This window comes from Varanus komodoensis, unplaced genomic scaffold, assembly GCF_004798865.1.
Source record: "Varanus komodoensis strain SLA01 unplaced genomic scaffold, ASM479886v1 scaffold53, whole genome shotgun sequence".
Lineage (NCBI taxonomy): Eukaryota > Metazoa > Chordata > Lepidosauria > Squamata > Varanidae > Varanus > Varanus komodoensis.
This window is the reverse complement of record NW_025336126.1, coordinates 5,902,816-5,922,842: the sequence shown is the minus strand read 5'-3', so window position 1 is coordinate 5,922,842 and position 20,027 is coordinate 5,902,816. Positions and strand designations below refer to the sequence as shown.

General features: G+C 45.4%; 2 protein-coding genes across 2 annotated transcripts; one reads left to right on the top strand and one right to left on the bottom strand.

Moving 5' to 3' along the window:
* LOC123032100 (prostasin-like) lies at positions 1-10,522 on the top strand. The gene is made up of 6 exons (XM_044447727.1): positions 1-58; positions 3,306-3,326; positions 5,776-5,938; positions 7,164-7,432; positions 8,216-8,373; positions 10,298-10,522. Exons 1-6 carry the CDS (start codon positions 1-3, stop codon positions 10,520-10,522), a joined length of 894 nt encoding a protein of 297 aa, XP_044303662.1.
* Positions 10,523-13,140: 2,618 nt separating this feature from the next.
* LOC123032275 (serine protease 27-like) lies at positions 13,141-20,027 on the bottom strand. Its single transcript, XM_044448050.1, has 6 exons — positions 19,979-20,027; positions 18,843-18,869; positions 17,157-17,322; positions 15,545-15,822; positions 14,789-14,964; positions 13,141-13,458 (listed from the first exon to the last, which is right to left on the bottom strand). Exons 1-6 carry the CDS (start codon positions 20,025-20,027, stop codon positions 13,225-13,227), a joined length of 930 nt encoding a protein of 309 aa, XP_044303985.1. The 3' UTR covers positions 13,141-13,224.

Genomic DNA, 20,027 nt, shown 5'->3' with positions numbered 1-20,027 from the left:
ATGCCCACGCCGCTCTCCCGACTGGTGGTATGGCTGCTGCCACTGTCTCTGCTACAAGGTGATTGATAAATGTGGGGACATGTGGGGTGAGCCAATGCTTATTTAATCCTGTGCAGTTTGCAAGGATATAAACAGGAGGAGGGTGTAAAAGGGTGTGTTACCTAAGATAAAGGGGAGGATTTCTTTTGTTTTGGTTCTTGGTAGGAAATGTGGACAGTGAGGCATCTCCCCTCCTCAGAGCTCCCAGGGCTTAATTTCTCAAAGCAAAAGAAGTGGAGGGGGCACTTATGCAAAGTCACATCTTCTTCCCAGCCTCTTCCCTTCTCCAAATCACAGATCCAGGCAGAGCTGATTCAGCTGGGGATACACAGTGGCAGGCAAGGAAAAGCCTGAACATTCTCAGAGGCATCCTGGAAACAAAGATCAGCGAGGTGGACACCACAGAGGGTTGCAAAAGTCCTTTTGACATACCCTTTGGTGCTTTCCAAAACATTTGTCTTGAGGGCAGAGAATTTGGAGTGAAAATGTGCACATTTAAAAACCCCAAGCCCTCTCTTCTCCTGATGCTGTGGTGAGAACAGGTTCAACGTAATCCCTGTTTTAGATACTTTAAACAAATAGGTATGAAGAAGTTCTACACTGAAAACCCAACTCTATTTCCATTACCAGCGGGTTCATCTCTCTGGCAGATTGAAAGAAGAGAGCAAAGAAACACACCTTTTTATTCAAGGTTATTTGTTTATTGCACATATACGCTTCTTATCTTCTGACGAAAGCAAGATTTATGATCTCACATCCAGGCGCTGACCACACCTAGATCAGTTTCGCTTCAGGGCTATTCCTGTGGATATCCATCTAAATAGAATTAATTAAAAATTAAGAGAACTCTGCAATAATAGATATGGATAACTATATAGATTTTCCTGTCCATATATCCCTTGTTTCAATGTCAGGACTTGGGTTTATGGAACTCCCTGCCATATGGTTACAGATATAGTTGTTCATTTCATTATTTACTGGCCAAAAGCTGAGGCTCTCTAGGCAGTTCACCAAAAATTAAAATCTTAAAATACGTTGCAATACAATGTCAAACATTTAGGGTGCGGTTCTCTGGGGATGTCTGCAACCCTTCCAATTCAGAGGGTGAGAAAGCATGGAGGCAGAGGTCACCTCTGCGCTCTTCTCACTCTGCAAAGCACTTCAGAGCTTGAGGGCGGGAAGCCAGGAGCATACCTTGTAACTTGGCAGTGCCGGTTCCTCCTCTCCCACTTGGGCCAGCGGAGGTCTTGCACCCATCCCACTTGAGCAGCCCTGTGGGTAACTGTTTTGCCACCACGCGTGCAAACTAGAGGGACCCTTGGTCTGATCCGGCAGGGCTTTCTTACGTTCCCCAGAATGCCTCCGAAAGCCCTTCTCCAAGGCCGTGCATATGACCTTGGAGAAGCAGCGGGTGCTGTTCTTCCTCTGCCAGCTGCAGTGGGGTTGAAGGGGAGGGTCCAAGGGCCCAGCTACAAGCTAAGCATAAAAATTCCAAAAACTCCTATGGCCATCTAGCAGGCACTGAATTATTCTGTTGCAAGCTTAACTTTGCAAAAAATAAAAACTGGAATAAATGCTCACAGAAACATAAAAATCTGAAACACGGTAACAAACTTTTAGAAATAAAAGCACGGGATTCAAATGGTGGAACACAAAATGCTGTTCAGCTGGTGTCAAAAAGACTGCAATGTAGGTGCTGAGCAAGCATGTCTGAGAAGGACTACCTCAATTATAAGCTTTTAAGCACTGCCACCAAAATAAACCCTCTGGAGCTTCTAGAAAAGCTACCAGTGCATGGGCCTGACACAACCACTGTAAACAAGATGACCAAAACTAAGGTACTCCTGAATGGTGCAGTCTATAGCATTGCCACCTGCTACATAGAAATCTTCCTCTCCAGGCTTCCACGTGTCCTGTGCCTGCCCAATCACCTGCCAGTTGGGTCACAGGAGCACTGGAAGAGGCTTTTGCCACTGCATCCTACTTAAACCTCCCTGAGCTCATCTAGGGGAGTTGTGTTGCTACATCAGGGCCTGGAGAAGCTACATGATAAAGTGGATCTTGTCCTCTTCTCTGCCAACTGGTCCATCATCAACATCCATTCTGATCTCTTTTGGTCACTTTTGCAACCTCAGAAAACCAAGAGCAAACATCTTAAACATATCTAGATCGCGCCTTTAGTTAGGTGGCAGTGTAACCTTGCCCTGGTGTTTGGATTTTCCTCCCATGCTTAGTTGCTTTTCCTACCTTCCTCAGGCCTAAACTAGATGATACTTTTGATGTGAAACTGCTTAATATCTGTGCCAGCTGAAGTGGTGAGGAGTGTCTGTCATAACACATGATGGTCCCAGCTACATATGCATCTATTTCCCATGCTTCGTTCCAGCTCTTTGCTTGTGCCCCTACGAACATCAGCTGCTGCCCTGCACTTACCATCCAGGATATAATTTTCCATTTCATTCTCAGTGTTTCCTCTCGCGTGCCTCTTTTCAACTCTAGGATGCACCAGGATTTTATTTATTTATTATATTTCTATCCTGCCAATTTGGGACTCTAGGCAGCTCTCTGTGAAGCGTTTTGTCTGCTATATTCCTGGAGCTTCTGCTTCCAGATTCTTGGTTGGAATAAGAACTGCTCCTTTACACATTTTTTTAAATTTTATTCTGGAGTGAATAAGACAGGCATGTAATGGTCTATGATGGGGCACATCAGCTGTTCTAACAGCACCAAAGTTTACTGAAGGTGTTTTTGCTTTTTAAGGCGTTTCACATTTTCTATAGGAATTTTATGCTGTACAAAATTCTGTGATTGCAGGTTCACAGGTGCAGAATAAATCCTTTGTGTAAAGAAGCGCATGGAGTGCATGGGCCGTAATGCCATCTTGAGATTCATAGCTCCTGGGCCTATGCACACAGCTGGTTGCTCTAACCATTGCAAACCACAGGAAGTATTGCCCATTGAGCATTAGCTGCCAAAGTGCTTCTCCATCTGCCTCATCCTCATCTTTCCAGCCCTGACATCCAGAGCGGGTTCCAGAGCACAAGGCCTGATGAACCCTGGTTCAAATTAAGCATCCTCGCAATTTGGCTAGAAATGCATAATCCTCACATGTTTGTCAGCAGTATTTAATTTTATCAACAGACAAGGAACGGTTTGCAACACGAGCTTTCCCCATTTGCTCCCATTGCAAAACTACTTTTGCATGTGTCTTCTCCACAAAGGCTCTGATCTGATCTGACCTACCTTCCTTTTGTTTGCCTTCCCAGGTGCTGCTAACGCAGAAGCAGGTAGGTGATGATACTGGAAAGTGTATTCATGCACTTCTGCACAGCAATTTCAAAGGGGGCAGAGGGAGAGGCAAACAGGGATTTGCCTGGTTTGGATAAACAGGGATAAACAAAAGCGGAGTGTCAGAAAAAGGCAGGACTGGTACAAACCTAAAGGCTGCCCAGCCCAACATCCGTCCTATCTTAAGACAAGTCCCTCTTTAAACTGCACCACCGCTTACTGTCAGATCCAGGACGGAGGAGGCAGGTAAGTATGACGGGTGCCAGGACTAGGGGTGATGGAGATCCTGGCATGGTGCTTAAAGGTGTCAGGGACACCTGAAAGGGCAGCCCCAGATTGTATGCTCAGATCCATAGGGAGACACCTTCTTCTCAAAGCTCATTCGATTCATTGGTGAGAACAACCCAGGTGAACCCCTCTGCCAAGACAAACCTTTACAACAGCACTGCCAGGTAGAGGTACGCCCACCAACTACAAGTTTCCAGAACATGTGCCGAGTGTTTTATAGGTTTCTAGTCACTTACGGAGGAGCAGGGAGGATGATGGGGGAAGAATCGGCACTAATACAGATAAAATATTCAGGCACGGAGCAATATGAGAAAGCTGCAGAGGGAACATTACATAATGTACAGTAAATATCAGTAATTAGCAGAGTATTTATATGACAAACAGAGAAGACATATGGCAAATAGAGAAGAAAAAGACATGAGTCACAACTGATACTGGTTGTGGGTATTGACATGCTGGAGCAGAAAGAACAAGTCAGGGTTTGATACTTCACAATTCTTCTCCAGAGCCTCCTTAACAAGGCTCTCTGCATTCCAGAGAGGATTAACTCTGCAACTAACTTTGCAACCCTGTAGAAGCTGCCTCAGGCAAGCCGAGAGCCTCAGTCTCTTAAAGGGACAGATATAGAATGATAAAGTTTCACGGAAAAGGAGCCTGACTGAGAATTCTGGTTCTTTCTGGGCAAGGAGCAGGGCAGGGACACTGCCTGTTTGATTTTATATCACAAAAGCACATACAAGCAACCTTTCTCTAGAAAGATTGATTTGGATTTTGCCAACAAAGGCTAGATGAAATCAGGAACAAGCAAGGGTCAGATACCCAGCAAGGCCTGGCAGGTCTGGAGGTAAAGGCAAGGATCAGGTGCCTGGCAAAGCAGGGGTGGATTGGAGGAAGAGCCGAGTCAGAAGCAGGCAGGAGCCAAGTCTCGGCTGAAGGGATGCCCAGCAAAGGCGGAATGCATGCTCAGGAAGACAAGGTGGACACCACGAAGGCTTGTGTTGCATTGGCTAAGCAAAGCAGTGCAGGAAAGCCTTTCCTAGAGCCTTCCAGAGCTGCCAGCTGGACTGCAGGATTGCTCAGGCTCCAGTCCTTGCAACTTCCGTAGAGGTCTCATCCTGGTCCTGCAGGCACTTGCCCAGTGGAACAGGCTGCCCCTTTGCAAACATGTCATGCCATGGCTTCAGATCCTTGGGAGACCATCCAATGTCCTGTGCTTCAGGTGCCTGTAAGCCCCTTAGAGGCATATTGAGATCCAGTGCACAGAGCAAAGTGTGGCAGTGAGAATCTCCACCACTGCTGCACCCAATGCCCCATATTTTATTTGGACAGCCATTTTCGGCTTTCTAGACAAAATTCTGGGGAGGGGGAAAGAAGGAGGTTTGGAGCCCACAGGGAACAGCATGAACCTCCTTCCCTCACAACATGCCCCTTTTCCTCCTCGCTGAGACTGAGCTGGAGCTTAGGGGAGACAGCTGACATGGGTCTTTCTGCATCAGCAGGGAAAGCCGTGGGGTTGGGGGGTCCCCATTCATGATCCCAAAGCACAGGCTGTGAAAAATCCTAGGGTGCCTCAGACACTGTCAAGAGGCCATAGGATTGCGCCTTTATAGCACAATGCTCTGCATGATTAGATAGGAAAAAGTGGGGAATGCTGGAAGTGGGTGGGTCCCAACAAGCATTTTCTGTCCAAATGAGCCTTTAGATGCAACTTAGCCATGTAATACTGATTCTGGGTTACAAACAAAGAGCAGGAATAAATGAGAGGCCCCATCCTAGCCATTTCCGGAAGGGTTTGGTTGAACTATTCACAGAGTCAAGCCGCATGCTATAAAGGGAAACCTTCATCTTCCCCAACCCATCCGCCTGACTGGAGGCTTGAGTTTCTCTTTGAGAAAATGTCTCCCCACTCTTAGCAAAAGCTGAAGTGGGACCCAAAGAAAATAGGGGGTGGGGAAGTTCCACATTTGCCTCAAGTCCCAGGGACGCGTGTTACGTGGGGAAAGGCATGCTAGCATCCCAAGCTGGGAAAACTGGATGCTACCATATTTGGTCCTTAGGCTAGAATCACTATGCTGTCTTTTTTTACGGGGCATCTGCACAAAATCATTGCCCCAGCAACATGGTCCTAGCATCTCCTCCTCTCCTCCCTTCTCGACACAGCCTGCGGGCAGCCAGTGATATCTCCGCGGATCGTTGGGGGGCAACCAGCCTCCGAGGGGTCCTGGCCTTGGCAGGTCAGCATCTTACACAACTATGAACCAGTTTGTGGAGGTTCCCTCATATCTGAGCAGTGGGTGGTGTCTGCAGCTCACTGCTTTTTCCAGTGAGTACCTGTTACATGATTTTTGGGTAATATTTTTATTAGTTTCTAAAATAAAATCTAAAATACAAGCAAGGGGGAGGGGAGGGGAGGGGAGGGGAGGGGAGGGGGGAGGGAGAATGGCATGGCATACAAACCTTCAAATATTTCAGGACTTTCCCTTCTTCCAAAACGAATGATTCTTTTGGCAGCTCAGATCCTTTCCCTTTCTTTAAAACTTACTCAATAAATACACCCCAAATCTCATTAAACTTCTTTTTATCTGGCCTTTTCTCACTTTAATATCACATGTTAATTTGTCATCAGTAGCTATATTCCAAACTTCTCTATACCAATCAGACAACTGGAAATCATTTTGTTTTCCAATTCTTAGCTATAATTAGTCTCACTGCAGTTATTAAATTTGTTATTAATTCTTTATTATTTCAACTTTGCTACATGAAATTCTCTGCCAGCTTTTTCCCATAGGCAGCAGCTAGCCCAGCCTGATATTTATCCTTTGCAGCCAGGGACTTGGGCTCACCCAGGCAGGGCCAGGAAAATCAGTGAAGAAGAGCATGGTGAGAAGCAGTAGGTGGCCAGCAGAACTGCCGGCCAAGGGAGAGCAAAGGGAGCTCCCGTCCAGAGACAACTGGGATGCAATCAGCCAGAGAGAACACGCTGCTCCTAAGCAGCCGATTGCTCAGATGGAGTAAGGAGGCCCCAGTCAGCGGCTTTGTAGGACCAGGCCAAATGCCATTACACAGAATTTCAGAATTTACATTCTGAATGCTTCCTAATTTGAGGATTGGGTGAGGGATGGTTCCTTCTTAGAAAAAGAGAAGTGTAACCATAGGAAACCAGAACCTTCCTGAAGAGGAGAAGGAGGGAAAAATGGATATTCCAGATCCAAGATCAATTCAGGAAGGAAAACCAATCACAAGGAATGGGAAGTTCCAAGCTCTTGGTTCTGAGACATCAAGAACTGCTTTGAGGATTCGGTTTGGGGGATTTGGGATACTGGTAAGGGAAGGCTATAGTTAATTCTAATAATAGGTCTGAAAACAATTCGCAGCGGGTCATAAAAAGTTGAATCTGTAGCCTAAAGTCAGCTTTGCTTCTGGAAATTTAGCATAATAAAAGCCCACTGATTAGAGGACCCTTTCCATTGATTGCTGCTAAAGAGGAGAATCAGAGAAGCAACCTTGATGCTGCCTATGTTACATTTCCTTTATTCATTCACTTCCAGAGCTTCAGGTACATTTAAAGTGCAACTAGGAGCCTACAAACTCGCTGACCCCTCTCCCAACATGATCATATCAGACGTAGAAGAAATCATCTCCCACCCTGACTATGCTGGCTATGATGGTTCCATGGGGGATATTGCTTTGATGAAGCTGAAGTCCCCTGTGAATTTCACAGACTACATCCTTCCGATCTGCCTGCCGGATGCCTCTGTCAATTTCTTCCCGGGAGAACGCTGCTGGATCACTGGATGGGGACAGATTCTCCAAGGAGGTAAAACATTTGTTGTTGCATTTAAATGCTGAGGGCTAAACTACACCTGTCCTTCTTCACAGCTTTTTTAAAAGGTGCTCATCCTGGACAGTTCTATTTTTTAAAAAAATTGCAGCTGTTCAGCCCCAATCTGGAACTTGCTCCCTATCCAAATGAAAGCTTACACTGGTTTTATGCTGAAACTTCCTCCCTTCCAGCAGTTCTTTCTTCCACCACAAGGATGCTGCAATTAACAACTCCAGGGGACAATAGGCAATCAGATGAGAACTGGCTTTCAACAGAAAACCTGTGTTCAGTCCCAGCCTGAACTGGAAGCACATTCCAGTTGAGGCCCCTCAACTGTTCTTGCTCCAGACTATTTGTCCACCGCTCACATGCTTGATTTAAAAGCATGAATGATATCCCCATTGCCTGCCTACTCTTTCTCTCTAACACCATTAGTGTAAATCAGTTGGATCCAGACTGAGTCATACTTAATCTGTGGAAATCAATGGGATTTAAGTTAGTGATGAGTAGCTTACATCTAGCTGATGTCATCAGGATACAACTCATGCTGCTTTATAAGACATCGGGTGTCAGGGCGGAGAGATATAAATCCTTCAAAGAAGTTATCTGAAGTTTTCCATGGTTGGGCTGATGAGGAGAGAGTCTGGAATGGTAGAACATATTTGCAGTCTTTCTGAAATAGTGACACTGAAAACATTGTGCCTGTTCATATGCACTGGAAGCCCCCTGTCCTTGAGTTCCACATATGCAAAGCTCTCCCATGTTTATCTTCTCTAGAGAGTCTACAGGCCCCACAAACTCTTCAGGAACTTGAAGTGCCAATTATAAGCCGAGATGAATGTAATAATCTGTATAATACAACGGATGAGATGAATCCTATCAAGGCTGATATGATCTGCGCTGGATACCCAGAAGGTGGGAAGGATGCCTGCCAGGTAGGAATGCATTGCTTGTGAATAGTTTTCTGAAACATATTTATATTTTAATAACATTTCCGTCTGTGTGCTGACTGATTAAACGGGGCAACTTTTTCTCTTTCAGACTCTAACTGAATGCATCCTCTCACTATAATAGAAGTTAAGGCTTAAGTCATGCCTTAGACTGTTCAAAGTAGTTTTCCTATAAGCCCTGCATTCTGTATGCTTGAAGATGGCATAATATACCTCCATACTGAAATGCATGCCAATTATATTGCCTGCCAGTTATCTGTTTGGCCTCATGTACAGGTGTGTTCCCTGGGATTCCTGTAAATGCGGATGAGAAACTGGGGTGGTGGAACCTCCTATTTAGCTGGAGGGAGCCCTTTTATTCGCCCATCATTTTAAATGTTGGGGATTTTAATCAGCTTTTAACTTCATAGTCGCTTTTTGGTTTTTGATTTTGCTCGTATTCTTGATATTGATTTTGTTTTGATTTTCCTTCATTGGTGAAATGTTATTGTTTTTGTGTGCATATTTAACTATTTAATTATTGTTAATCTGTCAGATTGCTTCCTTTGATTTTTGTAAGCCTCCCTGAGACACTTTTGTGTATAGGGTGGGGTAAAAAGGTAAAGGTTTCCCCTTGACATTAAGTCCAGTCATGCCTGGCTCTAGGGGGCGGTGCTCATCTCCGTTTCCTAGCCGAGGGAGTCAGCGTTTGTCCGCAGACAGACTCCGTGGCCATGTGGCCGGCATGACTAAACACTGAAGTGCACAGAACGCTGTTACCTGCCCACTGAAGTGGCACCTTTTTATCTACTTGCATTTGCATGCTTTCGAACTGCAAGGTTGGCAGGAGCTGGGACGGAGCAGCGGGAACTCAGCCCCTTGTGCAGATTTGAACCGGTGACTTTTCAATCAACCAGCACAACAGCACAGTAGTTTAAACCACTGCGCCACCTGCAGTCCCCATAGGGTGGGGTATAAATATTTTAAATAAATTAATTAAATAAATGTAGGGATTGGGCCCAGTCCTCTCATAAAAGAGCCTTCAAAGGTTATAGTCCCAGATTCTGGATCCAATAAAGATGGGCCAGGATCCACATGCGACACGCCATGACTAGAAGACCCAAAGATACGCCATGCAGTGGCTGAGGACCAGAGAGTTTCCATTTCTGAGGAAACATTCAGTGAGCGGCCTCATGCCAATGGTGTGGAACTAACATTATTAATCCAAGAATATAGTGCCAGACTAAGAGGACAGATCAACGGAGAGGCATCAGGTACTCCAAAGAGCTGGCCTTGAATCAGGAGGGCCCACTTTGGAGGCATGCTTTGCTCTTTTCAGCCCAAAAATGGGGAGAGGTATTCAGTTTGGAATCGACGTCTTATCATCAAGCTGCACTTCCCTAGTGGCCAGTTTTCAAAGTCAGCTTGTTTCTTTTGTTCATTTCTGCAATATTCGTCTTTCACACTATGGTGCCAGCCTAAGTGGTCAGCCATTTATTTAGAAAAGTCTGTCTTGCCCTGCTTGGAAGGGGAGAAGAATGGCTTGTGCTGAACACATGACCGGCTGGGACACGGTCAACATGCAGTGGGTGTAGCTAGCAGATGCCATCCTTCTAATGCCTCCTCTTTTCCCATGTTCAAAGCAAGTGAAGAGGGGCTCATTATCCCAGCTGACCTTACAGTCCAGTCTGAAAGAGCATATCCCATTATCCCCAATATAATTGGTGGTTTGTCAGAGGCTACCTTCCTAATGTTGTCCATGGGGTAGCGAAGAGTCAGGGACAACTTTGCAACTGAACAACACCTTCCTGATACATTGCTGAGATGAGACTTAAACCTTATCCCAACTGCCTCATCTGACCAGATCTCTCAAACCTGATGTCAAAAGGCCTCCCATGACCATGCGCTAACTTCTGTCTTACTTTCACAGGGTGATTCCGGGGGGCCTTTGGCTTGCAAAAGAGATGCAGTTTGGACCCTGGCTGGGGTTGTGAGCTGGGGGGATGGCTGCGCCAAACCAAATCATCCTGGAGTTTACACCTTGGTGCCTTTCTATGCTGACTGGATACAAGATACAATGGCTGGTAATGGCGGACTTCACAAAACCCTCACAATGACACTCCTCTTCATGTCCCTTGCACTCAATCTTCTATGAGATAACTCTCTGCCTAACAGCGGAAAATCTTTTGGAGGTATATTAAAGAGTCCAAAATCAGTACAGGCATTTGAGGCTTCAGGAACTTTATCCAGTTTGGTCAGATTCATTTGGGTACTTCTGTTACCCCTTCAGATTGTCTAAAAATAATTGAACAGCAAGTTAGCTGTGATAGTTTACCCTGAAGAACACTGGGAATTATCACTTGGAAATGGTGCTAAGAATTTTCATCCAATTATGGATGTTGGTTTCTAAAGTCATTATAACACTAAAACTAATGCTTAACATTCATACTTTAATGTTTAGGCAGTGTTTCCTGATGGACAACTCTGACTACTACCAATCAGAAGGTATTTGGAGCTATTTAGTTAATGGAACTTCTCTGGGAAGGAACAAGATGGACTAAATGGCAAGAAAATGCAATGGAAGATAGCATCCTCTAGATCCTTGTAAAATGTTGTGAATAAGGCAAGGTGATTGGACAGAAAAGGCCTTTTCTGAGACCACCCAAAAAATGCTTCCCCAAGATATTTAAACGATGTGGTAAGAAGCAGTGAATAATTTTGAGATTTGGGACATGTAATAAATATTGAGATGGGAATCCATTTGTTTCATTCTGTATTTATTAGTAATTCTTCAAATATGAGGATATTTGTGTCCTTTATACACACTGCATTTACTTCAGCAATACACTCGTATATACCTCTCCTGACCTATGGTATATACAAATACATTGTGGAGAGAGAACACCAAATTTCTCCAGCAGAGGGCAGTACCACAAAACTTGCCACTTAAATATGCAATTCCTGAGTGAAGTATTTCAAATTCTATCTTCCATTCACAGAAACAAGCAAATAAAAAGTCTCACACCAATGAGTTGGCTGTTGTAAGCTGATGGATGCAGCCATCCAGATGTGAAATTGGCCAGGGTTTCTACATCTCCAGTAATTGCATGGGGTTAATTTCCACAGAGCTTATCCTCCAAGCTACAGCTGCTGAAATTCCTTTCTTACAATACTTAATATTAAAGGTCCAGGAGTCCTCTTCTCATTTGCATCTTGCCTCCCTAAGGGTTACTGAGTGGGAGATTGGAGCTCTTGGGTATTCTTTCCTATCATACTCCTTAGCGGTAAAAAATGCTTGCACTTACAATATAGCACGAAACCTTTGCTTGTTTAATAAAAGGCAGAACAGTTAAACCCCCCAGAAAAAAAAATGTATGTGAAAAGGACAGACTATCTCCTCCAGTGAAAACAGAAAAAGAAGCCTCAGTAAACTCTGGGGTAAATTCCTCATGCATAGAAGCGCCGGGAGATCCCATCCCATCCTTCTTTGGCTTCTGCTCCCAGGCAGGAAATAGGAGAAGAGATGGTATACTATTGTTATTGTTTGCTGCCCCTTTCCTACACCGCTCGGTTCCTTTCCCTACAGAATGAAAGTAGTGTTGCAACCATTCTTCAAATCTGTGTTGAGTGTCATGTCTTTAGGCCCCAAGAAGCGAGGGGCAGATGCCCTCCTCCACCAGAGAGTACAACTGGGACATTGATTTCCCAGTCACCAAGGGAAGAATACTCCTACCCCAGAGAAGCAGTTCTCCTTCACTCCATATTTTAGTGATTTTATTTGTTTGTGATACTGATATCCCCCCTTTCTTTTCTTTCAAGGAACTCAAGGTGGCTTACATAATTTCCCTCTTCCTCTAAACAATAGCCCTGTGAGTTAGGTTAGGCTGAGCATCTGTGACCCAAAGTCCCCCAGGGCTGAGGGGAGACTAGAACCCAGCTCTCCTGAGTCCCTGTCCAGCACTCTTAACCTCTCCACCACACTGGTTCCCAACAGCGAGGTCTAGACAGGCACGCTATTAAGAGACAGTCACCAGTTAGGTGTAGAATTTCCATTTCAATGATGCCTGGTTGAGGATGGATACCTACCTACTTACTTAATTTTCTATTATTTTGGGCTTACTTGAATTGGATACATTCTGTAGAAGTACATACTTACTTACTAGATACATTCTGTACACAGTTTTCCTATCCAGAAACAACTGAGAGAAGCATTTCCATCTGCCTCCAAGGTTAGTTTTAGACCATCATTTAAAAACTCTGGCTTCTTCCGCTGCTCATTATTTTTATAACTAGAATGTCTCCACTACCGAAGAGTGGTGTGGAGGAGCCAGAATTCACCGGGACCCAATATTATGAGAGATTAATCAGCAAAGTCATCGATGACATCTGGAACCCCTTATCGGAATTCCTTGTTTCTTCCAAGCTTCGCTGAAATTCTTATAGTAGCTGCTAGGAAATGAATTTCCCAAGAACAAGACACGGTTTCCCCTTGTAGTCCAAGCATTTTGGGGTGGCTTGGTCTTGAATGGGCTCTCAAGGCCTTTTGCCTGTGCAAGTGACCTGCTTCTGGTGAAGGTGAAAATGACCTGAACTGCTGGGATGGATCACCACAGCGGCCACGTGGTACAGCTCCTGGAGGCTGCCATGAGGAGACCCTGCACTTCAGATGTTGCCACTGCTGTTGCCTGAGTAGGGTAATGAAGATGGCAACACAGCGCTCTTTCAAATGGTGCCAAGATGTCTCCTACTTCAGCTCACGAAGATCCCTGTTCAGCCCACCCAAAGTCTCACAGACATTGATCTTGATTTTGAGGCAGGATGGCTCTTCAGAAGTGCAGTGGGAGAGGCTGAGGTGGGTCACGAAAGGACTTTGGCCAAGACCAGGAGAAGGAGCGAGAGGATAGCAGGAGCTTCAGGAGCACTGGGGGCTCGGTTCTGTGCAATGGTGCGCTGAATCCAATCCACGAAGGAGGAGACCCGGGTGTAGATTCCTGGGCGATTGGGCTTGGCACAGTCATACCCAAAACTTACCACCCCCGACTGATACCATGTGTCATTCAGCTTGCAGACAAGGGGTCCCCCAGAGTCCCCCTAGAAAAAGAAAGAGAAATTGACAAGGACTGCTGTCCTGGAAGGATGTGTGAAGTAATTTACTGTATTAGCCAGCTGGCTATGCAGGTCGTGGTTTTCTTGAGACAGTGCAGCTACTATTTTTCCCAGTTGTGACCAGGACTTCCATTTTGCAGTGTTTCTTGCAGCCTGCAGGGGCTTTGCAGTGGTATCTTTGTGGAGCTAGGAAGATTCTCCTCTTCCCCCTGAGCTTCCCTCCGTTTGAACATTTTACAGTCCGAATTTTTTGTAGCACACCTCCCATGAACTCTCCTTCCAATCTGGACTGGTATTTCCTAAGCTTTGTATTGTTAAGCACCTTGTCACAAAATGTGCTGCTATGCTTCTCGGAGAACTTTAATTCGTTTTTTTTACGATGCTTTGTGGTTATTCATTTTTAATAGCCTGGAGCTGCAAGATTGTTCTATTCCCGGACCCATACAGCATGGAAGTATCAAAGTGGAAGCTATAGTTGCTGAAATCTCTCTCTGTTTGGGATTACACTGGATTTACTCATGAACTTGTTTTGACTTTTGGATAGGTCTTGTCAACCCATGTAATGCAGATGTACCAACAAATATTTTGAGGTTGGTGTAAACCTTTGTATGTGTGGATTTGTTCAGATCTTTTTCTAGAGTCTTTAGTTTTGATGGTGTGGGAAGCCAGACCTCAAGAATCAATCAGTCCCTTGCACCATATTGTTCCTAGCAATTCCTTGTTGTGGAATTACTTGAGGAGTGCATTGTCAGCAGCTATATGATATCAGAAAACTGGAACAATTAGGTGTTTACTGTGGGATTTCTTACAGTATGAGTCTCACTCATTTGGGGTGTTCTGTGTCAGAATGTAAGCATGTCTGTTTGAAGGAAAGACTCTCCTTAGGAAAAGTAGAATGAATAAGGATGTGTGAGTCTGAAATTCATTATATGTTTATTTATTATACTGATATCCTGTCTTTCTTCCATTATGGAAGTCAAGGCAATGTTAATGGAATTCCCAGGAAGCCTCTTGGGATTTCAGATCCCATGCAAACATCTTGCAAGACCCCAAACTGGTATTTGGCAGGAGTAGAGAGAGACAGCTGCTGAAAACAGCCTTCATAAATGAATTGTCTCAGGAAAATGCATTGTTTCCTCTTGTAATGACAAGTATTTTGGATTGGATTGGTCTTACATGGGCTCTTAGGACCCACCACCTGTGCAAATGTTCTGCATTCCTGCAAAAGACCTGCACCCTTGCCATGAGGATGTTTCCCCAGCCTCCACCCCAATCACCTTAACATTTCCACACTGCTCAGCTGTAAGTTTCTTACCTGGCAAGCATCTTTCTTTCCCTCTGGATAACCAGCGCAGATCATGTCGCTGTCAATCAGAGTGTAATCCTCTGGCATAGCATAGCTATCAGTTTCATTCCGGTACATTTCATTACACAGCTCAGCATCAATGATCTGCACTTCTACCTCTTGCAAGGTCCGAGCTACCAAATTGACTGGAAAAAGAAAAAGCAGGCTCTGGGATGAGGTACAGACACCAACCCACATGACATGCATTGGGAGCTTCCTACAATCTCCAAAGTAGTGATGTTATCAGAATTGTAGTTACCTGGCTTGGAATACAAAGTGGACACAGCAAAAATAGAGCCCATTTTCCCAAAGAATGGTTGGAATTTCTGATGGGATTCTGCATATGGCAGCATTCCCTGAGAAAACGTGGAAATACGGAACTCAGAAGAGTTTCTTAACCACTACTTAAAATCAAGAAAGTACGACCATATTTCAGGTTCTCCAACTTTTGGGGGATGATGCACATATTTAGCATTAGAAAAGCTGTCCTGAGCTCCATCATCAAATGGATGCCATGGTGTGGCGGGAGAGGCATGGCTAGTCCCAAAGAACAGGCAACCTGTGTAAAAGGCAATGCATCTAGGATTCATGCTTCCTGCTTCTGCAAGGTCCAAGACTCCATGTTGACTAGTAAAAGAAAGAGGAAGTTCTGAAAGAAGGTCCTGACCCACTCACACGACCTCTCAGAGATGTGTGAAATTTGTGCATTGCCAAACTCATTCTTACCTTCTGGCAAGATTTGGCCCCAGCCAGTAACGCAGCAGGCCATCCCTGCAGGGAAGATGTCAGAGTCTGAACGGCTTGGAAGGCAGACAGGCGAGATGGTTTGGGAGAAATTTACAGGCTCCTCCAGCCTCACCAATGCAATATCAGCGCCAAGCCCAAGTCCAGCAAAATATGGATGCACTATAATCCGGCTGACAGCAGATGAGACCATGCTGGGCGCAGGTTTGGCCAAATCGTATTCCCCCAAGTTGATTTTGTACTCAGGTAGGTTCAGCAACCTATGGGAGATAAATAACAATAAGTGTCTTCCACTGCAGGAATGCCTGAGTTCAATTCCTTGCTCGGCAAACTGGGGTTCAATAGGAAACTTTTGGGATGACACCGTACTGGTTTGCCCGATCACCACAACTCATTTACTTAAATCTCAGTAGGTTGCAGTGTGTGCTGGTGGCCATTCCAAATATTCAACCTCCAGTGGGAGGTTCCCATGGGTTCCAGTGTTATCCGAACCCAGGAAGCATGGCTTGTGGAAGGGAAAGACTAACCTCCAATAGCACTATAACAGGCCGGGCTACATGGTTATTGGAGGGATGTTTTGACACTCAGGGGGTGTCACACAGAGGTGGGTAGAGACCTCCCCTGCAGAGGAAGGCAGGACGCACTCCAACGGAGCCAAGCTCAGGGAACCCAGGTTCCATTTAGATGCCAGGAAGCACTTCCTGACAGTTAGGACCCTGAGGGTATGGAATGGGCTTCCACGGGAGGTGGTTGAGGCCATTCGGTGAGGTTGTTCAAGGATAGGCTAGACATGCACATGGTGGGCATGTCGTGAGCAGAGCTGACTGGAGCCGGGGGTCAGACTAGATGGCCTGGGAACCCCCTTCTGACTCGCTCTGTTCCTATGTTTCCATGCTGGCAAAGGTCAGATGACATGACAAGCCAGGTCCTGAGTTGGCCATGAGGGGCTGCAGTGAGCATGCAAATCAGGTCACTGTCACACAGCATAATCTACCTCACTGGGTTATTGGGTGGCTCGGGTGGTTTCAGAACTGTCCAACCCTTTGTACACTGAGAAAAGGACTACACCTGCCAGGCTCCAATTTGGAAGGAAGTCCCACTGACTTCAGTGGAATTCTTTTCCACAGGACCAAGGTTAGCATTTCACATTGAAGCTGATAAATCAAGATCATTCTAATGATTACAAAATAGCATTGCACTGTTAATGGTACTTATGTAGTGCCTTTGCTACATCTTCTAAATGCTCAATTGATAGTTAGTGCTTATGTAGCAGTTTACTTCCTTGCAGTAGGGAAGCTGCTTACACGACTGCTGCGAGGAGCAAATGGGCAGAGATGCAGAGGGCTGAGGGGTTGCCCCAAATTCTCAGACCCCTGAGGGCCAGCCAGTGGGCATACAAGCCACCTAGCAGAGTGCCGCAGCCACTTTTACATCTGCGGGATTAGTGACACTAACCTACAGAATGATTACTGGGTTAAACACATCCCGTTCCCTGACACTGTCCATGTAGCACCCTCTAGTGGTGCACTGGAGTTTGCAGTCATTTCTGAAGAGAGCAAAGCAGTGTTTCTCCAACCCAATCTGTTCTACTCACCCTTCAAAGCAATGAGCAGCTGTCAGCACCCACTGGGATGAAATCAGGCTTCCACCACATATGTGTAACCTGTTCTTTCGCACGCTGACCTGCCAGGGCCATTCTCCTTCGTCAGCCTTCTTCCCCCCAATGATCCGAGAGGAGAACATGTGGGGATAGCCACAACCTGCCGAGGAACCAGGAGAGGCGTGAGACACGGAACAGTGCGGAGGTAAGTTCGGGATGAATAGCTGCCTCTGTGCTGCTCCACTGCCATTCCGAAGCAGATGCCAGCCACACAAACTGCTGCGGCAAAGTCTCTCGATCTGCCAAAGGTTGCACTGCTGCCATGGCAGCAGCGTTGCAGGATGCACCTGGCACGTGCTGGCAGCGTTTCTCCTCAAAGCCAGGGTAGAGGAGAGGGGTTGCAGGGGGAAATATCTGTCTGGCTAGGAGAAGATACTCAGTTCCCCAGGTAGGCAGAAAGGCTGCATTTTTTCACTTACTCTTTCCAAATGCACTTAGAAGGGCCTGCTCGGCATACATTTTGGATCGTGGCTTTTCCATATTAAATCAGATGGCTTGTCTGCTTGCAAAGTCTAATCCTCATGACATACGCCATAGAAGCTGTGGCACTGGGCAGATGCTGGTATTATGCAGACTGAGAGTTGTGTAGTATAGTGAGTAGAGAATTTGCCCCAGGCTCCAGAGATCCGGGTTCTAGTCTCCACCTGGCCAGGAAGCTCAGAGGGTGGCTTTGGGCCAGTCCCTGACGCTTAGCCTAAGCTACCTCACAGGGCTGGTGTAAGAATAAAATAGGGAGAAGGAGAATCTTGCAAGAAGAAAAAGGCAGGGTATAAATGTAATATTAATAGAAGAACAGGATGGACAAAGAAAAGTACATATATGTGAAAGAATGGATGATGGACAAATGGACAAAAATGTATGCAAAATGCAAAATATGATTATACTGATACACAGATGCCTGGAGTTTAAAGATGCTTCCAGACTCTTATTGGCCAGTCACTCTGCAGACCTGACAATGTAGTTTTCTGTTTGCAACCCTCCACTACTGTTTTTCTACTACTTCTTCCATCTTTCTTCTTTTCTTGTCTTTTTTTTTTCTTTGACCTCTGAAAATTCATGAAGGAACCAAAGACAGCATACTTGTCCAATGCCTTTTGACTAGCAGCACTAGGAGCCATCAATCCGGAAGCAGCCTAAAAATCAGGGCAGGCCATTCATGTAAACAGTTAAAAACAAAATTAAACAAGTCAACAGCTACTGTGGGCAGAAAGAGATGTGCAAGTTTTGCTAGAGGGTGAAAGGAGTGAACAAATAGTTTGAGGTGTATGTTAAATATTAAGGAACATTCCAGGAGAGTAAATCAGTTATACATGTGGAAATACTAACATTTATGGGAAAGGACCAACTTAGAGGGAAACCTAAAGCACTTCTCTCCAGAGCTAATTTGGACTATAGAGCACATGAATTCAATGTGCCCAAGCCCCATACGCTGTGTAGCATCCACAAACAACCAATTTGGGTTTCCCTTCTCTTCTATATGGCAGACACAGGGAAAAGAAAGAGGTTTCAGTTGGTTAGATAGAGGGATCCTCTTGTGAGTATGGGGAAAACAGAAGCATTGGCGATGGATCCCACCTCATTGTGGGATCCAGCTGTCCCTTGCAAGGCATTTTTCCTCACCTCTTTGAGCAGAATTATTTTCAGCACCTGCAAGAGAAAATGAGAAGGATCCAACAAAAAGTCAGGTGGTGGTTTTATTGGAAGGTGGAGATGGGGCTAAGTGGTTTTACCCTGGTGAATCCAATATGTTCTATAATGAGCCTGCAGGAATTCCAGACATGACCTGTGGCAAAAGATCACCATGCCTAGAGCGTGGCAGGTCTAAGGAAGCCCCTAAATGCAAAAGAGGGCTGCTAACGGTAAATTTCTTGTCCAGCTCTGCATTGGATCAATTCTGGGGAAGGGTGATGATCAGCAAAGCCCCAGTATTGCATTATCTAAACAGCAACAACAGAGAGGGAACACAATCTCCCACATCACATAGAGACAGCCAGCTGAGAATTTGCCATGAGAGCTTTCATACAAGAAAACCCAGAAATATCATGCATTTCATGGACAACAGAAATCAAGATCTTCCCAGATTCCAACCTCTGGATTCCCAATTTACACATTCCTCCCTAATTGCACATATATTTTCAAAATTAGGTTATAACCCACTGGCATTCTTGCTGGATCCAAGATCTGTGCATCAGGGGGAAATTGACGAAATTGACTGGATAAACCTTCTCCATCATGGCCATAACAAGCTTAGAAAGAAAGATAGTTCCTACCGAGCATTTGCCGATTGCACAGCAATTAGTAAAGCATGATTGCCAGAGGAATAAAGTAGTACTTAGAACTGGGAGCAAAATGTACTCTGCTCCAAGCATCACAAATTTACCCAGGACTTTTGTGCAGTTCCCAGCTCAACCTCCTAACTCCCAGTGAGCAGCCTGCTCAAATTTACTAAACTCAATGCCCTTCCATCTTTGCACAAAACCCAGGAGACCTGGTTCCTGGTGCATCCTCTTTCACAGTGAGAGCCCAGAAAATTAGGCTGTGCAGTTTCTAGGGCCCCGTTATGGTCCTCAGACCTCCACAAGAATCCTTGTTCTCAGATCCTTCCACCTCATGCCCACCAGACCCCAAGTTCCTAGATCTTCACTTCACTTGACAGCTTAGGTAAAGCACAAAACAATTGCTAGCTCTGGATGACTCATGCCTAAACAAACCTACTCATACACACACACACACACACACGCTCCCATGTGGCTTACCTCTCAGCAATAGCAGAAGCACCATCTGAGAACAGCAGAGACTCAACAT